Raw genomic sequence first — 23,124 nt, forward strand, 5'->3', positions numbered from 1 at the left:
ACTCGAGCCAACCCATACTAACCCAAATAGGATGGATTTTATTGGACTGTAGCTAATAAAACCCATCCCAAACTCGGCCGATATATATAATTTTTTACAAATTCCTCCCTATTTTTTGCTCGAGTCGTTCTACCCGTGAGAAAAATTAAATATATAAAAAGTTATGGACCATGATGCTTAGTTTATTTTTAATTGATTTTTTTAATTTAAAAAATATTTAACTTCTTAAAAAATAATATTTTTTTATTTATTGAAAATTTGATCCGTTAAGTTCTACATTTTAGACTCTTATTTGATTTAATATTATATAAAATACTAAAATTTATTTTATTAGTTATTTAATTAATTAATTAATATGAAAAAATAATTTTTGCAGTTTTATCGGATTCAATCCATCCAACCCATCCTGTCTAACTCTATCTCTAATCCCACCCCACTATCAATACAGAACAGGTACAAGCAATGGCCTATCCAATCTGTTGCCATGCCTAACAGCTTTTGAGATTTAGAGTAAGAGTGTAAATGGGCCGGTTTGGCCCACTTAGAATAGGTGAGAACAGCCTTTTGGGCTTGTCTTTGGCTTGAGTGATGATTCTTTAATTTTGGGAAAAGATGCCATATGCGATGCACGTGCAGATGTGAAGTTACTAAATAATTTAATTGGCATATGTGGGATTGTAGCATACTCTTGTGTATCATTAAGCACTTGCTTCAAATCAAATAAACAGGTTTCTTTGGCTTTATTCTTTTTGAGATATCACTAACAATCATTTATTTTATTCAAGTTTTATATCAAACTCGTAAGATGTATTCTACCTTAATACAAGAAACTTAAGTAAAAATATTATTCTAATTTGCAAATATCTAAAAATTCAATGGAAAAATGATAATGATAATCATGACAGATGATGATAATAACTACTACGATTATTAAGAACTTGCAACTTCTAATACTTGAAGTAGTGACATGGGAGAGGATAGGCAAGTTGTGGGGGGGGGGGGGGGGGGGGAGCGCATGGGCGTGAAAGCTGTCGATGACTAGTTCTCAGCCGGTTAGTCTGTTTATCAATAATCTATTAGTTAATAGAAGTAACTTAATCAAAGGATGCATTAATTATTATAAATATGTATGGTCTACAAAGATTTTGTTCATCTTATGACCTGTTAGGTCAAAAAAATAGGTAAGGTGTTTCTGACATAACATATTTTATTATTCTAAAGAGCATGCAAAACAGCAAGCATAATGAAACTCTCAGCCCATGCCTCCCCATCTCAATATATTATCAACTAATTGTGCACAAGTCAAATGAATTTTTTCAATGTTCGAGTGCAAAATATTTGTGAATTGCTTGTGTTTAAGTTTGAATGATCCATACACCGGTTGATGATGTTTAGGTTGAAGAAATATGTAGGTCCGATGACTGTGTATAGGTTATTGTGAATTGGTTGCGTTCAAGACAATGGAATTTCCATAAAATGTGTTGCTGTTCATGCTTGGGTACTCCACATACTGTGTTGTTCTTCTTTTAAATTTGATTGATTGCATATATAGATTATTTTCAGCTGGTTGCGGCTCAGGTCTGGACAATCTAATGCATGGGTTGAGATTTAGGTTGGATTGACTGTGTATAGGTGAGTTTGATATGGTTGGGTTCAGTGAGAACTAATGTATTGGTTTTATAGCTGAAAGTTATGGCTGCGGCGAGTTCCATGACAGGTGAAGCAAGAGAATTGGCATGAATTAAGCATTTCTTTGAATGAGATATAGTTGTCTTGAAATAGAATTGTTGCAAGAAATACTCGAGGTATCAACTAGTTTGGGAGAATGATTTCTTGATCGCAGGGACAGGTGTAGTTGGTTGTATGGTAGCTGAAAAGTAGCAATAGTAAGGATAACTGAACTAGTTGCATATGTGATATTTACCATCTTTTATAGGATATACTACTCTGATTTCTTCTTCTCAAAAGATATTGTTGGTCTTGTGATTCTAGAGATTTTCGTTGATACCAAGTCTTGTCAGAGGTACTAATATGTTGAAGCATGTAGCATAAAGCCAAAGAGTTATTTTATCCCTTTTCAAGACAAAGTAATATGGTGTCATGAACTGATCAGTGAGTATAAAGTATTCCCTTAGCTGCTCAATTTTGATCTCTTAAAAAAATTAGAAAAAATAAAAAAAGGAGAAAGTGGGATCTAATTTTCTTTTTTTCATTAATATCTTTTAAAGGGAGTTGCATAATCTCTAGATATAGTAGTGAGATCTACCGTAGCACAATTTTGGTCAGATTTCTGTTTCAATTAAAAAAGGATGCGTCTTTTCTAAAATAAACATAATTAGCAAAAACAATCATGAAAAAAAGCTAAAATTTTAAATAATGTGGTTTTTAATTTCTACATCGACTTTGCCTTCAGTCATTCTACTTAATTATTCCCAAATTGAAAGATATATCCAGTCAAAATCTTTTCTAAAAAGGAATTTTTTATTTGATTAGTCCATTTCAGAGCCCAAATGATAGAATTTGGCTCTATTCGCTCGATTTGCTGCACTTTAAAGGGGTGGTACTACATGATAAAGGTAAAAAGTTACTCGATTAAAAATAAAAACCAAACTGCATTGCATTATTCGTGCTTTGTCCACCTTTTCCCTTTTTTTTGTTGCTATGCAACTTGATTCCGTTAGGAAGAAAATGTGACCTTCGCCTAGGAAGCTTTATTCTTATTTTGGAGCTATTAAGGCTTCAATTTTCAATCCTTAGCCCTCTCAAGACAGTCTGCTTTTATGTAAAAGACAATTTGACTTGGTTAAACCAGAATTATCACTTACAATTGCTCGTTGCTACTTTTAGGATGGAGTCTTCTATACCAAATTATTGGTAAATTAGCACTATTCATAACCAAAATTTGTAATAGTTTTAATATCTTTGTTTAGTTTACTTGAGGATATTTTAGGGGCTAGATAGGAAACCATAATAGGATAACAAATGCTGAGAAGAGAAAGCATGGTTATGCCTTTAATGTGCAAAGAGATAACAAAGAATCAAGCATTCGAGCATGCACTTAAGCAGTAACATTAAAATATTATGGAAATTAAAATTAAAAAAAACAAAGAATTGTATCTTTGATGAACCTAAGGTACGGTAAATGTTTGCTTGTTCAAAAATAGATTCAAGTAACAGAGATTCTAACAAAGCAATATAATGAGCAACAATAGAAAAGAAGCATGATTAAATCTAGAATATGGATACAACATTTCTTACCTTGAGGAGTTAGTTTTTCTTGCCTTTGGATGACATAAAACCAATCATCAAAAGGAAGATACCTTACAATCTCTAGCTCCAACATCTATATAAAGGGGGAAGAACATTTCTGTGGTATGTAGGCATCACAAATAGCGAAGAAATTTAGTCGCCAGAACTTGAAACTTAGGTTATGAGGAGGAGGATGGAGTTGTGAAGATCAGATTCTTACAAGGGAACTATTGAGTCTAGGACTATAAACCAATTAGCTACTAAAATTTATGGCTTTCATGGCTCTGGAAGATAACTCCCAAAGACTTGATTGAGGTGGCACATTGTAGAATATAAGATATAAGGGACTTGATAGTCGTAGTAGAATGCAAAACAAAAGGCTAAGAATAGAACATTTGGACGAAATGCCTTATAAGAAAATTATTAAAGTGCAGATCCTATGATCAAGACTCAATAGAAAGGAGAACATATGGCTATCATGGCTTTAGAGGTAGCTCTCAATGATCGAATAGAGGCGGTCAGACTTTAAGAAAATAATAAAAATAAAAGCAAAAATAAGGTTGCAATTCATAGTTTGAGTTTAAGACTGTCCTCTTTTAGGATTGCTTTTGGAGGGGTTAAAAGCATTTCTAGATCTCGGTGATATAAGGGTGTTTGGTAAAAGAATCCTCAAACAATTTTTTGGTCCTCCTAAAAGCTGAAAAACCTCCACCTGGCAAAAGCTCTTATTTAAAAATTTTCTGCAAAAGCTCTTTTGAAATCCGTCAGAAAACTACTTGTATAACCAAAATACCCCTAAACTTTGTAGTTATTACATTGTTTATTGTAATATTTAGATTAAGATAAAATATACAAATTATAGATTAGCAATACTTTACATTATACTATATCAATATGAAATAATATTATAATATTATATTAAAATAATAATATCATATTCATATATTATAATAATATTATACTATAGAATAATATATCAATATATAATAATTATAACTAAAAATTATATTATAATTATTAACTAATAATAAATGTATTATATCAGATTATATTATATATATTATACTACGTGATATCATAATAATCATATTTTAATAGTATAACATAATTATATTTCTAAAATATTATACTATTATGTTACAATATTATACTATTCTAATATTCTACTATTCAAAATAATAATTTGTAAATTAAGAATACATTATAATATGTTGCCCAGAGATGGTCACCCAAGAGGGGGGTGAATTGGGTGTTTTAAAACTTTTTGACTAATTAAAACAAAACACACAAGTGTATGTGCAAAGGTAAAACTAAAGTAGCAATTACAGTCAAACGCAAACACACAAAGATTTATAGTGGTTCGGAGCTTCCACTGCTCCTACATCCACTCCCCAAACACCTTTGGAAATTTTCACTATAATCAGCGATTACAGTACGGTAGTTTTGCGAGTTCACTATCCAACTCGTTGTTTTACCCCGGGCTAACAACGAACCCTACAATCCCCCAATTTAACCTAGGCTTGGGACGCCTATCCCTTGTTCCAAGTCCCTTGACTGGAACAAGCACAATAAACAAAGGTTTTACAAAGATTTAAAAGCTCTTAATGAAGCGAATATAACAATGAGAAATAATAAAACCCGGAAGAACCCTTTTAGCCGTTGGAAGCGTGGGTAATGGTGGTTCTTCCGATGTGGATCGCGTTGGCTTGAATGTGAGCTTTGAATGCCGAGTGGGAGTGAGTAGTTGAGCACGAAATCAGATGAAAAAGCTTGAATGCACTTGATTTCTCCTCTTAAAAGCTCTAACTCCCTTGAACCTCTTTTTCTTTCTTCTCTCTTGAATAATCTTGTGTTGGGTTGGTGAGAAGTTGTTGGAAGGCACTTAAAAGCTCCCTTTTATAGCCCAAAAAGCAATAGATCCGTTAGACACAAAAATATGACCGTTTGAAATTCAAAATTACCTGCAAAAGTGTGTCAGTCGCGTTCCAGGCGCTCCGGAGACGTCTCCGCTTCGACGCGAGACGTCTCGGCTGTATAAAATTTCTCTTGACGTTGTTTGGAGTCGACTCGGCACTTTTACGGGGACGTCTCTGAAGAAGAACGACTTGAATGCTTGTTTTTCTGTTTTTCTGAGAGAGTCGGCTCGGCACTTTACGGGGACGTCTCGGGATGTTTGCGCTTTTTGCATGGGGACGACTCCGCGACGTCGGGGACGACTCCGTAGTTGTATCACTGAAAAACACGTCCTCTGGAATCTCCTGAGAGAGTCGACTCCGCGCTCTCTGGGGACGTCTTGGGAAGTCCGCTTTTTACTCGTGGGGACGACTCCGCGTCCTTCGGAGACGACTCGCGCGCATCCCTTGAAATCGGCCTTTCTGCCGCCTCTGAGAGAGTCGACTCCGCAGAGTCAGGAGTCGACTCCGACCCTGCGAGACGCCTCGCCAGGTGCCAGGGACGTCTCCAGACGTGCCAATTCTTCCTGTTCGTGCCAGAGACGTCTCTGGGACAACCCGGAGACGTCTCGACTGTCCCTGATCTGTTTTCTTCAACTCAAAAACTCTTCAATAAATCCTTGAAAAATATGGGAACTTGCCTAGACATTTCTTAACAATATTCTTAATTAAACACCTGAAATCCTCAAATAAATTGTTAAGATAAGGGAATTATACTCTAGTGTTTTGTATTCATATCCATCAGGGGGTCAACAATCTCCCCCTTTTTGATGATGACAAAACACTGAGTATATGCAAAATTCGAAATTTAAACATATACACAGTATTTGATCAGATGTACAAGTATTGTGTTTTGGTTAGAGCTAGATACAGTGTGCATAATTCAAAATAGTCAACTTTCAGTTCTATCCTTATGCATAAGTATTGATCTTAGTAGCTCTTGAGCAATTTTAGCATATCAACTGAATTTGAATCAAGTTAAGATGTAAATTGATGAAATATTGATGCTGAAAACAATTGAAAGCTAAGTACTTTTTGACTCCCCCTTTCTTTTTCAGAAGGGCAATTGTCTTAAAGCCAATATTCTTCAATTTTATCTTTTCTAATTCAACTTTTAAGTATGAGTGTAAATTTTGTATTTTGCATTCCATATATTTGTTCTAGGTTCTACTCCATATTCTACTCCCCCTTTTTGTCATCAACAATGAAGGGGACAAATTTTTCTTAGGTATCTAAAACACAATTTCTAGTAGAATTCAGCATATTACCATGAATCACTCAAGGATATTCAAGTTATGCTCCCTCTGTCCAAGTTATTTTTATTAATGAATTCAGCATTCATTTCACTCCCCCTTTGTTTTGGAATTCATTTCAGACCTTTTAAAAATAGTTATCACAGGTTGTGCTCCCCCTGTTTCATATTCATTGATAAGTTGTGTCAAATTTGAACACTTAAGGTATGTTATGAGATTTTTATGGCACATCACAGAATTACATACACAAAGTTTGATTCCACAGAATTAGAAACATACAAAGTTTCAAAAGGAATTGTATGATATTCATATATCATTGCAATCATTTGAAGTCATTACAAGGTTAAAAAGGAAATCATTACAAGTATTGATTCCTAATACAAAAGAGGTTTCAAAATGAGCCTAGGGTTTTACAAAAAGGTGAACCCTAGATGTTTACAAAATGTCCTTCAACGGCGACGTTGCTCAATAGCCCTAGCCGCTGCCTCTATAAATCCATTTATTGAATCCAGTAGAGTTCTAAACTGATCTCCCTGAGATTGATGGAAGGCTGCCACTAGTGCTTCAAACTCAAGACTTGCCCTTTCAATTTTTCCTCTAAGTTGGGCAACCACGGTGCCCGCATTGCCTCCAGGGCTCGTCAACTCTTGAAGACCATCTGATATGATCTTCAATTTCTCCTGTAGCTCAATTGATCTTAAAGTTTGGATGGTACCCACATGAACCAATTCTGATGCTGTAGCTTCTACCTGAGCTTTGATTTCCTTCAATTCTTGTAGGAGAGCTTCATGTGAGGTACGGATGGGGGCCAACTCAGCAGAGACTATCGATCTCATCTCTTCCCTCATCTGCTGGCATATCACAGATGCTAGAGTGTGCATCTGTTCATCTGATAGGGAGAGAGATCCACTGACTGGAGGAGGAGGAGGTATAGAGGTGGATGGTCCAGCCGAGCTGGAAGGTACATCAGGGAAGGCTATAGGGCTATATGGAGGAGAGTGGTGGTCAGGCTCCTGATGTGGAATCTCGGGCTCTAAGGTTTGGAATTTTCTTTTAGGGACCTTAACCCAAGATCCATCTTTCTTGTGAAACTCCATTCTATGCAATGTGCTCTCATTGTAGTAATCGGTGTTTCGTAAAGATTTTGCCGGCTCATTTTCTGGAATTGGAACCTTGAAATGTTTGAACAGTAGGGTAAAAATCATCCCATATGGTATGCTAAACCTAGAATACCTATGACATGTGGAGATATAGTTCAACATAAGTCTAGGGAGGTTTAGGGGAATCCCTAGCAAGATGTGGTGCATGATGGCTAAATCTCGCTCCGAAACGAAATTGAAGCGACCGGTTTTTGGAAACAAGACCCGGTTAACAATGCTCAAAAGCAATCTCATCTCGACATTGAGGTCTTGGGAGTTAACTACGTCAAGAGGGCCGCAGTCCTCTCTTCCTAGAAGTAGGTTTAGGGCAATCTCCCTTTGGGGATGTGAGGTCGGAGCCTCACCGTATTTAGGGATTTGTAATAGGCTAGATAGAATATCCTCATTGATTTCTATCAATGTCCCTCGGACATATCCAGTGTACCCCGAGTCCCCTAAGGCCATATTGCTAAACATTTCTCTAACTAGGCCGGGATAGGTTGAAATATTTAGGGTACATAGGTATTCCCAACCTTGGGCTTGGAGTCTCTCTCCAATAGAGAACCCCTCACTAGCTAAAAATTGGAAATCAATGTACCTACCCGTGGTTACTGTGCGATTTGCACAGGAAAGAGTCACGGTTGGCAGAGCAACCAGAGGAGACGGCGCGGAGGGCTCTTCCCTCCGTTCTTCGTCGTCGTGCGCTACTCTAGGACGCCTCCCACCCGTTCTCCTAGCTTTCTTAGGTGCCATAGTTTGAAAATCTAGGGAAATGGGAGAGATTTTGGTTCGGTTTGTGGTGGAGAGAAAATGGAGGCTAGGGTTTGTGTTTTCGTTGGGGACGAAAGAGGATATCTCGGGTCGGCTCGAGCTGTTTCGGCCTAATTTAAAAGACTTTCGTTCGGTCTCCGAGACGTCTCCGCGACTAATGCGAGACGTCTCGCCGGGGGGACGTCTCTGTGATTTGCCAGAGACGTCTCCGGCACTGAAAAATTTCAGATTGATTTTTATCTTTCCCCAATTTATTTTATTCAACCACAATAATCAACGTGATTTCTTTTGGTGAATATAGAGTGAGTTTGCTTGTGATCCTTCCCTTCAATAATACATCCTACAAAAGTTTTTATAATGATTTTTGAATTCATCAATATTGAAATGAGGAATGTTTGACCAAGTTTCGAATGCCTATGAAATAGGCTCTGAAAATATCTCCATGAAGAGTCCAAGGGAGGGTAACCATCCTCCGGAAAGTCAAACAATTCATCATCTAACTTTGATAGATTCATGTTTTCACTTATTAGATACTAGGTTTGCTATTTGTCACCTTGAAGTGGATTATTAGTTTGAGTAGCAAGGCATTGCATTACAAGTTCAATTTATTTGCTAGGATCATACAAGCACAAAGCATTCCTTAAAAAGTTGAACCTATCTTTACTAAGGGGCTTTGTAAAGATATCGGCCAATTGATTTTCAGTACATACATACTCAATCATCACATCATTTTTCAGCACATGATCCCTTATAAAGTGATGCCTAATCTCTATATGTTTTGATTTAGAGTGTTGGACAGGATTTTTTGTTAAATTAATTGCACTTGTATTATCACATCTATTTGGTATGTTGTCCATTTTGATACCGAAGTCTTCAAGTTGTTGCTTAATCCAAAGAACTTGGGCACAACAGCTTCCAGCTGCAATGTACTCAGCCTCAGCTGTGGATAAGGCAACTGAATTCTGTTTCTTGCTAAACCAAGAAACCAAATTAGCACCCAAGAATTGACATGTGCCACTTGTGCTTTTTCTGTCGAGTTTGCACCCGGCAAAATCAGCATCGGAATAAGCAATTAAATTTATGTCAGATTGTTTAGAATACCATAAGCCTACATTAGATGTCCCTACTAGATATCTGAAAATTCTTTTAACAGCTTGCAAGTGTGATTCCTTAGGACATGCTTGGTATCTAGCACACATGCAAACACTGAATAATATGTCTGGTCTACTAGCAGTAAGGTAAAGTAAAGAGCCTATCATACCTCTGTACAATTTGCAGTCTATACTTTTACCTTTTTCATCTTTGTCAAGCTTGCAACTTGAGCCCATGGGCGTGCTGATTTCCTTTGTATCCTTCATCTTGAATTTTTCCAACATTTCCTTGATATATTTGGACTGACTGATAAAGATGCCTTCCTCTGATTGTTTTATTTGTAGCCCAAGGAAGAAGTTGAGCTCACCCATCATGCTCATTTCAAATTCTCCCTGCATAAGCTTGGCAAACTCTTGACAAAGACTATCATTAGTAGCACCAAAAATTATATCATCCACATAAATTTGCACAAGCAATAAGTCATTCTCTTTTCTTTTAATGAAGAGGGTTTTGTCTACATTTCCTCTTTTAAATTTATTTTCAATTAGGAAATTACTTAATCTTTCATACCATGCCCTAGGGGCTTGCTTAAGTCCATACAATGCTTTATGCAATTTATAAACATAATCTGGATGTAAGTGGTTTTCAAAACCTGGAGGTTGTCCTACATAAACTTCCTCCATTATATAACCATTTAAAAAGGCACTTTTTACATCCATTTGATAGAGTTTGAAATCCATGAAGCATGCGTATGCCAAAAGTAGTCTAATAGCCTCTAACCTAGCAACTGGAGCAAAAGTTTCATCAAAATCTATTTCTTCCTCCTGATTATAGCCTTTGGCAACTAGTCTAGCTTTGTTTCTTATTACTATTCCATCTTCATCTAGTTTATTTCTATATACCCACTTGGTGCCTATAATTGAAACATTAGGGGGTCTTTTCATTAGATTCCAAACTTGATTTCTTTCAAATTGATTTAATTCCTCTTGCATAGCATTTATCCAATTTTCATCCTTTTCGGCTTCCTCTAGTGATTTGGGCTCTATTTGTGAAACGAATGCAAGATAATTACTAGTATTTCTTAAAGAGGATCTTGTCCTTACCCCTTGTGAAGGATCACCAAGGATTAGATCCCTTGGATGACCATGTGCATACCTCCATTCCCTCGGAAGATCTTAATTTCTTGCTTGGGGTTGATCTTCTTCATCTTGCTGAATTGTATCTTCCTTGACTTCATCCTCAAGTTGTTTGTCTTGTATGGAGAACTCCTTCATTCTGTCTTCAAGTATACCTGCATCACTATCTTCTTCTTTTCTAGAAGAATCTCCATTAGCTTCATCAAAAACAACATGAATGGATTCTTCAACAATGAGAGTTCTCTTATTGAAGACCCTGTATGCTCTACTAGATGAGGAATAACCTAAGAAGATCCCTTCATCTGATTTAGCACTAAATTTACTTAGATTGTCCTTTCCATTGTTTAAAATAAAGCAACGACAACCGAAAACATGAAAATAACATATATTTGGCTTCTTATTTTTCAGCAATTCATAAGGTGTTTTCTTTAAAATAGATCTGACTAATGCACGGTTTAAAATATGACATGCAGTATTTATTGCTTCAGCCCAAAAATATTTTGGTAGATCCGATTCGCACAACATGGTACGAGCCATATCTGCTAGTGTGCGATTCTTCCTTTCTACCACCCCATTTTGTTGGGGTGTCCTAGGGGCCGAGAAATTGTGATTTATACCGTTTTCTTCACAAAATTTTTCAAAGTGCTGATTTTCAAACTCGGTACCATGATCACTCCTAATTGCTTTTAGTTTAAGATTAAGTTCATTCGAAATCCTATTATGAAACTTGATAAAAGCGGGAAAGGACTCATCTTTATGTGCAAGAAATGAAACCCATGTAAAACGTGAAAAATCATCAACAATCACAAGACCAAATTTCTTACCCCCTAGACTAGCAGTTCTAGTAGGTCCAAATAAATCCATGTGAATTAGTTCTAAGGGTTTTGATGTCGAGACTATGTTCTTAGACTTAAAGGAACTTCTTGTTTGTTTTCCTAGTTGACATGCAGCACAGATTTTGTTCTTTTCAAAGTCTATTTTTGGTAATCCTTTGACTAGATCTTTTGTAATCAATTTAGAAATTAAATCCATGCTAGCATGCCCTAACCTACGATGCCATAACCAGCTAGTCTCATTGACTTTGGCATCCATGGCTACAAGACATTGGCCATCCTTCATGGTGAGATCATCAAGATCTACCATGTAAACATTTCCACGCCTATGTCCCGTAAGTATGATTTCATTGTCAATTGGACTACTAATTATGCATAGTGAAGATTCAAAAGACACTTTAAAGCCTTTGTCACAAAATTGACTTATACTTAATAAATTATGTTTTAATCTATTAACTAACAATACATTGTCAATAAATGAGGAGGGTGATATGGAGATTTTACCAACGCCAATGATTTGACCTTTAGCATTGTCTCCAAATGTGACTACTCCTCCTTCTTTCGATTTCAAGGTGACGAAAAGGCTCTTGTCACCGGTCATATGCCTTGAGCAACCACTATCAAGATACCACATTCTCTTTTTACTCCCGGCTGCAAGGCATACCTGCAAAATAATCATGTGAAGCTCTTAGGTACCCAAGTTTTCTTGGGTCCTTCTTGGTTAGTGTAGTTGGTCTCCTTAGGCACCCACACTTTAGTTGTGTTTTTACCTTTTACAAATGTATTCTTTTTAGATTGAATCTTTCTTTGAATGCAAGAATAGGCTTTATGTCCACTTTTCCCACAATGAAAGCATGTAGGTTTTTCAGTTTTGGTATCTTTTGCTTTCACAAAAAAGTTCTTTAGATATTTTTGTTGTTTGCTAGTTTTGTATCCTAATCCGGCTTTATTAAAAACAGCTCTTTGATTGGATAGAATAAGATTTAATTTTTCAGAACTAAGTGTAAATTTCTCCACAATTGGTTTGTACTTATGTACCTCATTTTTAAGAACCAAATTTTCTTTAGCCAATTCTTCCTTATCATTTTTAAGGGATTCGACATTTTGCGTAAGTGAGGTATTACTATTGAGTAGGGATTTAACTTTTAGATTTAATTCCTTAATTAGTGTTTTTGCCGTTTCGTTTTCAATGCTAAGCTTTGAATTTTTATTTTCTAGGTCAATGGTGTTAACATTTTCAACGCTCTCCTTCTCAATCAATAGGTTTTTAATGTCATCCTTTAGTTTTTGATTGGAGGCCTTTAATTCTTTATTCTTTGCTCCTAACATACTACAATCACTCATGAGCTCTTGGAAAGCTTCATATAATTCTTCTAAAGTAAAATTTGTGGTTGAGCTTTGACATACCTCATCGTCTTCGAATGCCATGAAGCACAAGTTGGCGGTCTCTTCCTTCTCTTCCTCGGAGGATGATGTGTCACTATCATCCCAAGTTGCTTTCAACGCCTTCTTCTTCTTCTTTCCAAAGTGCTTCTTCTGTTGAGGGCATTCGGAACGGATGTGTCCCGGTCTCTTGCAATCATAACATATGATTGGGTCTCTTTCTTTTTCTTTTTCCTTTTCCCAATCATTTCTCCCTCCAAACTTCTTTCTTGGGAAGGGTTTCTTTCTTCTCATGAATTTCTTGAACTTCCTTACTATTAAGCCCAAGTCCTCATCTTCGCTTTCTTCTTCACTCTCACTACTTTTTCTTCACAAACACTCGAAGTAGCCTTGAGTGCGATTGTCTTCTTCTTTGGCAAATCTTCTTCATGTTGCTTCATTGTGAGCTCATGCGTCATCAATGAGCCCAATAGTTGTTCAAGTCCCAATGTGTTGAGGTCTTTAGCTTCTACGATCGCCGTGACCTTCGCTTCCCATGCTTTTGGCAAGGACCTGAGAATTTTACTCACAAGTTCTGGATTAGTGTAAGATTTACCCAAATTCTTTAGACCATTTATTATATCAGTGAAACGTGTGAACATGCATGAAATGGTTTCGTTGGGTTCCATCTTAAATAATTCATATTTGTGAACCAGAATGTTCACTTTAGATTCTTTGACTTGATTGGTACCCTCATGGGTAACTTCAAGCCTATCCCATATTTCCTTGGCGGAACTACATGTGGAGACTCTATTAAACTCATTCACATCTAGAGCACAAAACAATGAGTTCATGGCTCTAGCGTTGAGTTGAACCATCCTATTATCATTCTCATCCCAATCCTCCTCAGGTTTGGGAACTTGAATGCCATTAACCATGTGAGATGGTTCGTGTGGTCCCTTGATTATAACCCTCCACAAGGCATAATCTTGTGCTTGAATAAAAATCCTCATTCTAGTCTTCCAATAGGAATAATTTGTCCCATTGAAGAGTGGAGGTCTATTGGTTGCCTGCCCCTCAGCAGGAACATTGTTGAAGGGTGTTGCCATCTAGATCTTTGGCTAAGACGGTTAGGTCTTCAAGAAATATACAGAGCACCCGCTCTGATACCACTTGTTGCCCAGAGATGGTCACCCAAGAGGGGGGTGAATTGGGTGTTTTAAAACTTTTTGACTAATTAAAACAAAACACACAAGTGTATATGCAAAGGTAAAACTAAAGTAGCAATCACAGTCAAACGCAAACACACAAAGATTTATAGTGGTTCGGAGCTTCCACTGCTCCTACATCCACTCCCCAAACACCTTTGGAAATTTTCACTATAATCAGCGATTACAGTACGGTAGTTTTGCGAGTTCACTATCCAACTCGTTGTTTTACCCCGGGCTAACAACGAACCCTACAATCCCCCAATTTAACCTAGGCTTGGGACGCCTATCCCTTGTTCCAAGTCCCTTGACTGGAACAAGCACAATAAACAAAGGTTTTACAAAGATTTAAAAGCTCTTAATGAAGCGAATATAACAATGAGAAATAATAAAACCCGGAAGAACCCTTTTAGCCGTTGGAAGCATGGGTAATGGTGGTTCTTCCGATGTGGATCGCGTTGGCTTGAATGTGAGCTTTGAATGCCGAGGGAGTGAGTAGTTGAGCACGAAATCAGATGGAAAAGCTTGAATGCACTTGATTTCTCCTCTTAAAAGCTCTAACTCCCTTGAACCTCTTTTTCTTTCTTCTCTCTTGAATAATCTTGTGTTGGGTTGGTGAGAAGTTGTTGGAAGGCACTTAAAAGCTCCCTTTTATAGCCCAAAAAGCAATAGATCTGTTAGACACAAAAATATGACCGTTTGAAATTCAAAATTACCTGCAAAAGTGTGTCAGTCGCGTTCCAGGCGCTCCGGAGACGTCTCCGCTTCGACGCGAGACGTCTCGGCTGTATAAAATTTCTCTTGACGTTGTTTGGAGTCGACTCGGCACTTTTACGGGGACGTCTCTGAAGAAGAACGACTTGAATGCTTGTTTTTCTGTTTTTCTGAGAGAGTCGGCTCGGCACTTTACGGGGACGTCTCGGGATGTTTGCGCTTTTTGCATGGGGACGACTCCGCGACGTCGGGGACGACTCCGTAGTTGTATCACCGAAAAACACGTCCTCTGGAATTCCCTGAGAGAGTCGACTCCGCGCTCTCTGGGGACGTCTCGGGAAGTCCGCTTTTTACTCGTGGGGACGACTCCGCGTCCTTCGGAGACGACTCGCGCGCATCCCTTGAAATCGGCCTTTCTGCCGCCTCTGAGAGAGTCGACTCCGCAGAGTCAGGAGTCGACTCCGACCCTGCGAGACGCCTCGCCAGGTGCCGGGGACGTCTCCAGACGTGCCAATTCTTCCTGTTCGTGCCAGAGACGTCTCTGGGACAACCCGGAGACGTCTCGACTGTCCCTGATCTGTTTTCTTCAACTCAAAAACTCTTCAATAAATCCTTGAAAAATATGGGAACTTGCCTAGACATTTCTTAACAATATTCTTAATTAAACACCTGAAATCCTCAAATAAATTGTTAAGATAAGAAAATTATACTCTAGTGTTTTGTATTCATCAAAATCCATCAGGGGGTCAACATAATAGTACTTCTTGATTGTATGAGGAGTTAAAAAATTAAAAATATTATGCAATATTCTTTATTAATATTTTTTCAAACTAAAAGCACTTTCTCAGTTTAGTTATGAAATAGACGTTAAAGTTCCACAATATTTTAGAAATATGATTAAAAAATAATAAATATTTTTTGGTTAAAAACTCTACTAGCAAAAGCTCTACTAACAAAGGCTCCACTACAAACATCAATCCTAAATAGGGTTGTAGGTTTTAGGATAAAACCTTGAACAACAAAAGAAAATCATAAAAAGCTTAAGATATACAAATGGTAAATTATAGTATCATTAAAATAACAATTGGCCGGAGTACGATGATTGATATTTATAAGATTATTGTTTACAAATTATCATAATGCAAGTTGACCAATGGAATCCAGCAGTCCCAACTTCTTAATAAGATTATTGTTCAAACTTCTTTATAAAATCAATTGGCCCAATGAGAACAATGACGGGCGATCAAGAACACCAATTCAGAAATCGGCAAGATAATAAGGGAACAATGCCGAGAACCCGGCACGCCAGGTCAAGACTGGCACGCTCATTCAGAAGTCGGCAAAAGGTTGAGGGAAAAAAGCCGAGAAACCGGCAAGCCAGGCCAAGACCGGCGCGATCTATTTCATAAGTGCAACGGTCTTTGTTTACGTAATTTCCTGAGTTTCCAACTCATATTCGGATTGGCAATCTAACGTGTATTACCACAAGGATTAGGAGCTGTGTGATCTAACAGGGATACAGCTGTCCCAACGGTAAATTCCTCTCCTCCGTTCGATTAGGATGGTCTCAACAAGCAGTAACCATGGGATGTTTCACAATATTATCGACGTATGCTTCCGAAACTATATATTGCAACAGAGGGTTTGATCATTAGACTTAGTAACGAGTCCCAACTCTCTCGCTTCCTAAGGATTTCTTTCCGCTCTGTCGCTTCTTGAGACAATCCTTCAGCATTGTCGCTTCTTGATCGAGAAGAAGAAGTCTCAGGTCTCCCGCTTCTTGAGGATTTCTTTCGACTCCGTCGCTTCTTGAGACAATCCTTCAGCATTGTCGCTTCTTGATCGAGAAGAAGAAGTCTCAGGTCTCTCGCTTCTTGAGGATTTCTTTCGACTCCGTCGCTTCTTGAGACAATCCTTCTGCTCTATCGCTTCTTGAGACAGAAGAAGATCAAGGAGAAGTCCCAGGTCTCTCGCTTCTTGAGGATTTCTTTCGACTCCGTCGGTTCTTGAGACAATCCTTCTGCTCTATCGCTTCTTGAGACAGAAGAAGATCAAGGAGAAGTCTCAGGTCTCTCGCTTCTTGAGGATTTCTTTCGACTCCGTCGCTTCTTGAGACAATCCTTCATCCCTGTCGGCTATCGCTTCTTGAGACGGAAGAAGAAGAAGTCCCTGGTCTCTCGCTTCTTGAGGATTTCTTGCAGCTCTGACGCTTCTTGAGACAGAAGAACAGGATTTCTTCCAGCTCTGTCGCTTCTTGAGACCGAAGAACAGGATTTCTTTCAGCTCTGTCGCTTCTTGAGACAGAAGAACAGGATTTCTTCCAGCTCTGTCGCTTCTTGAGACAGAAAAACAGGATTTCTTTCAGCTCTGTCGCTTCCTGAGATAGAAGAAGAATCTTGCAGCTCTGTCGCTTCTTGGAAGAAGAAAGGAAGAAGAGCGAGCATCACCTAACGAGAAAGATGGAGGAAGAGGCAAGCGAAGTACCGTCGGGCATTCGATTTCGGCCAACTGATAAAGAACTAATCTTGTACTATCTACGGCCTTGGTTACGCTGCGAGAAGCTTCCGTGCAACATCATTAATGAGGCTGACCAGTATGATGGCACTCACCCTGAGTTTCTCACAGGTATATCCCTGATTTTCTCGTAGGTATTTATGCGGATGCCTCATCCAGTCCCTGTTAAGAGACATTAGTTACTTCTTGCCCTGATTTCTTGAAATATTTCTGCGTTAGCTGATGAATCTCTTTTCATGATCAGCACTGTACGAGCCTGCTGAGCATGGTGGTCCATGGTACTTCTTCATGCAAGTGACTCCAATCAGCTCTAGCAAGAAGAGGTTGAAACGCTCCAATGAAATAGGACAGTGGAAGATGAGCCACAGCCAAGACCTAAAGAATAAAAGAAAGGAGAAGATTGGTGTCAAGAGCATGCTCAACTACTATGAGTTTCATGGAAAAAATAAGAAGAAGACCGGCTGGATTCTGTATGAATACAGAATCGCGGGATACGAAAAAGCAATCCGAGTTGGTGACTGGGCTTTATGCAAAATATATTTAAACCGTTCCAATAAGAAGTCCAATGATGCTGATCGTATAATAGCTCCCACAATACAGCACCCACCAATGGTATGTATTTGAGCACATGAAGAACTGATCTATTTTTCTTATTTTTCAGGACATTAATGTCTTCGTTAGTATTCAGATAGATCAATAAGGCCATCTGTTTCTATTTTTTTTTCATACTTTTGCTTAATTCTCCTCGTATTGTAGGCAATGAGCAGTTTTCCAAGTGGTTTCGCAGCACTTCCACCACCATATAAGATAGGAGGAGGACATGAAGTGCAGCAAGGGAGTGTTGGGTCAGGCCCTCTTGATTCTGACCGTGACGTGTGTCGAAGATTGGCACCGGTATGTAATGTTCAACACGTGCAATTTATTAGAATTAATTCTTGGATTGATAGATCGAGTAGTTGTGCTAATATGTATATGTTCTATTTGCAGCCATCTTGTTTTGCTCCAAGCTTCTCCTTTCCATCTATACTCGAAGCAGGAACAAAAGCTCATAGTCAAGAGGTTGGAGCTCTTGGAGGAGAACAATGTAGGGGTTCAAGTACTCAGCTACTAGACCTCCAAGCAGAAGATGTAGCTGGACCACTATGCCATGAGGATGACTATAATCTTAGCATCACTTTGGATGAACTGGAGGAATTTCTCAGGGAAGATAACGAGTAATAGTTGTCATGTTCTTTCCCAAATCATTGTTCACGTTGTTATGTATTTTCTCGATATATATTTTTTTTTTCTTTCTTGGGTTGGGAGGGGGAGGGGAGGAGAGATGGTTTGGCTTCCATTTACACTCATGAAATGGTTGTCAGGAAAATTTTGGAAGCAAAATCAAGAACGGCTGTATTCCATTTTTCAAATTAATTGATATATATATCACCAATGTAATACCATGCTTCTGTTTTATTTCTCCAGGGCCATGCTACTAAAGCTTGAAAATGGTGCATATTATATGATTTGAAGAAATTATACTTCAGCAGTTCAATTGCAGATATATAATTAAGTTATATATAATCATATGATGTATTAGGGGAATGGAATATGATTACATGTTTTTGTATGCCAACATTTATATATCGAGATGGTTTTGTCATCTTCCCCTCTTTGGTTTGCTTTCTTAGTTTTACATAAATGAACAACCTGATCTATGACTTTATTCTTCACTCTGCATTGTGACTACCATTTTCTTTATGTTGTCTATATGCTAGCTCCATAAATTAATCCATAACATTAGTACATTTCTGCTCTTTAATTTTGTAACAAAAAAATGTCTAGACTGCTGTATCAGTTCCACATTATGCTGATTGCACTTTCATGTCCTGTGTACAGAAGGGAAAAATGAAACCTTTAAACATATATACAATTTGTGTGTCACAATAAACTCTTGCTGTCTATGCAGCATGGGCATGAATATTAGAATGCAATTTCTGATAAAGTAGGATACGATATGGCTAGGATATATATTAATACGCTAACGTATATAAGTAACCATGAAGCTTAGTAGGTTATGAAAAATAATAGCATCCATATTTTATATGATAGCATCAACCTTTCAACATATCACTTAGTTATCCTTCACATCTACATACCTCAATCCACACTTCATTATCAGCAAATATTTCATAGAAGCTCCAAATATTCTCCTCTGCTTTCTATCAGAACTTTCAGCCAATATTCATGAGGCTCATCATGCACATGTTTCTTGCACACCAGGTACAAGGAAATTCATCCTTCTCTACCTAAGTTCGTCCACATTTCAAAGACATTATGTACTTATGCTAAATATGTGAGACGTCTCTAATTTAAATACATTCTGGAAGAACTATGTAAGCCTGACCAGTGACCACTATAAAAAGCCTGTTCATTTGATAAGTTTGATACAAGACTGGGTGAACGTGCCAAAATCCACTGTACGCTTTATTTTTTGTAGAGGCAATGCTAAAGAAGCTTGTCATGTATGCTCGGGCATAACATGTCATGCAAATAAACAATTTCATCAATATAGTAATAAAAAAATAATTCATCCTCACAGCATCTCTATACAGAAGTCGTTATATACTGTATACATACATAATACTCCTTTAATTTCACCAATTTGATAGTTCTATATTTACTATGAGCATAATATACCTCCCCAGAGAATCCAAAGCTAGACCACCTTCTATCATATCATCAGGTTCTGGTCCTAAGATCATCAGTCATTGCCTACCTACCCTTATTATTTTGGTTGTATCCCTCAAAATTTCAACAGTAAGCTCCAAAGAGGCATCTGTCCTTTGCATGCTATTGGGGACACTACTAGCTAACGTGAAATTATGGATGTTAATTATTAAAATATTAAAAAAAGCAAGCCCACGCATTCATGGTGATATTTTTGGTAAGTTCAAAAGTTCATATGAAAAACTTTGGTAGTGTAATTCATGATCCAGTGCATTGCTTTAACTTGCTTCCTGCATAACTTGAGGCATAATGAGTATCAATCTGTTTTTTCTTAGGCAGTTATGTACCAGAGGATTTACATCATAGAATACAAGAATTTCATCTTAGTTGCAACCAAGGAAATGTAACCTTTGCTTATATAATTAAATGTAAAGATGTATATACTATTCTGCAACCTGTTATTCCCTTTAAGCTCATATAATACTTTCATGAATCGCATGGAAAAGCATTTAAGAGCAATATCTGAGTGAATCCGCGGCATATCAGCCGATGTGAAACGATGTCTCTGATCTCAAAACTCCCTATTCACGCATTTGATGCCATGCAATGTGAACATACTGCCGATAAAAGCAACCCCAGGTTTTGAAGCTTATCATGCGGAACCAAAAGCCTCTGCCAATTAGTGCCAATTTTTTTAGCTTTGTTATGTGTCTACTACCATCCATACTCAACGGTTCCCTGTCCTGTGGGGCTCTTATGTGGCCACTAGCAATGGAACTTAATTTCTAGAAGGAAGAAAACTTCTGGAGGAAGAGAGGTCCTAGGAGAGCTACATGGCTCTTTGAGGAGAGGGAGGTTGGGGGGAGGGGGTGTGTGAAAGCTTTGCATTAAGATAAATATGACCTTCATTTGAGGTTTACCTTCCTGTTTTGCTTGTTATTTCAATAAGGTAGCATTTCAGGATGAATGAAATTTCTAGCTTGGTGTGTCATGTCATGAAAACATTGTTCAAAGATTTCATATTGGATCTTTCGCCATGTTCTTTGTTCTTGTGCTGTCCTGATTTGAAGCCAGTAGTAGCTTATGTCACCACTATTTCAAACTCATCTCATCAATTTTTGTTTCCGAATTCTACTAGAAGCAAACTACCAAAGCTCTGTGCCTTTGAGGTTTTTTTCAGGTCTCTTTCTGCAGAGACTGGAGTTCCGATGCTATTTAATAGTGATTACATTTTGATGATCATGATATGCACCGCACATGTAACTTTGTGTATTTTACCCACACTCATGTTCTCTAGAGAAACCACAAACAACTATTCTTCTAGCTCATATTTTTTTCAAGCTTTTCAAAAGAAAAAAAAAGACCCATTCTTTAGGTTCTCCAATTGTTCATGTAAACAAAAAGATCACAAATTTGGAAAGAGTTTCCTAGCATTCATTTCCTGTTTTATATCCTCTTCAGGCTCATCAGTAAAGGATCCGTGCCAATCTGTTGGCCTTGCCTAAATTATACATCCATGCTGCAAATTGTCCTTGGATTTTCATCCTTTTCGGGATTGTTGTCCTTGAACTCTAGAAGTCAGACCAATTAAATCAATTGTACGTTTGATATTTAAACGAATTATATATATATATATATATATCTATATATATATATATATATGTGTGTGTGTGTGTGAGTGTGTGAATTTTTTAATTTTTTATATTTTATTATATAAAATAAAATATCAATCTGAAAAACCAAACTAAACTGAACCGAATTTTTTGAGTCGATTTTAAGCGATTTTTGTAAATGGTGGGTTCAATTTTGGTTTCGATTTTAGGAGACTAGTTTAAATCATACTTTAAATTAATACCCTGCGAAATGATATTCTCATAATTATCTCAAACTTTTGCAACAACATACCAGCATGATGCAGACTACTGTGATTCATCCCTTAGTTTTGATCCAATATGATTCTCAATGTCTCTATAGCACTTCCATCCTTCTTGATGAAAATTGACCTATCTCCTTCATCCATAGGGTAGTTTCTTCTTGACCTACATCATGAGGGGGGATGGAGAAAGAGTTAGAGAGAGCTTGAAAGACTGCACTATAAAAAAGAACTTTGACCCTAACCTATGTCATATCAACCTACCAAATCCTAGCGTTGGACTATATGTTGTTAAAGATTTCCCTAAATAACCCCACTACATGCTCTCTCCACCACTTGACACCATGAGCTGAGTTTACTACTGCCTTATTAAAGTAGGATATGTCCTAAAAGCCATTTGCATGTAACTATTAAATATTATTTGAAATATGACATGAATATTTCATTTGCATAAATGCTAAACAATATTAGCTATGTGTCACACATCGGTAATAGAGTAAGAAAAGAATTCGTGAGTGCTTGTAGGAATTATTAAAGTGGCTGGAGTGTTTACCATAGGAGGAATTGGATATTCCCGGGCATTTGAATATTTCACATCTATAGGTGAAGTTGGGCATCCTACTTATATGACTATTGAAATGTAAAATGATTATATGGAGCTTCTTCTCCATTGCGGTGGTGACGTTGCATTGACACTTGGATGTGCTGTTATTTTGAATGGTCAACATTGAAAATCCATCTTGGAAATCACTAGCAAGGGTTGAGGTGTGAACCAAAGACAGCATGTTGCAAATAGTTCTAGGGTCAGTAAATTTGGGCCGAAACTTGTGTATCATCCATGATACCTTAGATAATATTCTTGATAGGGAGCAAAGTTGTTTATTGGGTCTAGATGCACGTGAGAGTCAAGCTATCCAGTAAGGAAACTATCACATGACATTGTCTCCACATCAGGATGGAGACATTATTACATATAGGAGTCTTGGATCCTAGGCTATTGCTTGTATTTTGAAAAAAAAAAAGATAATTGGTTTGCAAAACTATATTTTGCAAAAGGTTTTGCACAAATGGTTTTTATTTGAAATGTGTCTAAATGATCCAGAGTCCCGTTAAACCATGGCATCACATGATTAAGGATCAAACAATGCATATGATTTCAATAGCATGCAAGGATACTCTAATGATGGGGACCAAATTACAATTATAAAGCTTGTGCAAGAAGAGAGAGATGACTGATTTCATCTTAGCTCACTAGGGGTTCAATAATGCAATATGGGCATCCTATACTTATATCGTGCCATGTTGCTAATGTGTGGCAT

At 37.5% G+C, this 23,124-nt stretch overlaps 1 protein-coding gene across 1 annotated transcript; it reads left to right on the top strand.

Moving 5' to 3' along the window:
- The first annotated feature begins 17,168 nt into the window (after nt 1-17,168).
- LOC103718355 (NAC transcription factor 32-like) lies at nt 17,169-18,441 on the top strand. The gene is made up of 4 exons (XM_008807138.1): nt 17,169-17,334; nt 17,468-17,835; nt 17,980-18,117; nt 18,211-18,441. The coding sequence occupies exons 1-4, from the start codon at nt 17,169-17,171 to the stop codon at nt 18,439-18,441; spliced, it is 903 nt and encodes a 300-aa protein (XP_008805360.1).
- The last annotated feature ends 4,683 nt before the right edge of the window (nt 18,442-23,124 follow it).

The sequence above is a fragment of the Phoenix dactylifera genome, chromosome 1, assembly GCF_009389715.1.
Source record: "Phoenix dactylifera cultivar Barhee BC4 chromosome 1, palm_55x_up_171113_PBpolish2nd_filt_p, whole genome shotgun sequence".
Taxonomy (NCBI): Eukaryota; Viridiplantae; Streptophyta; class Magnoliopsida; order Arecales; family Arecaceae; genus Phoenix; species Phoenix dactylifera.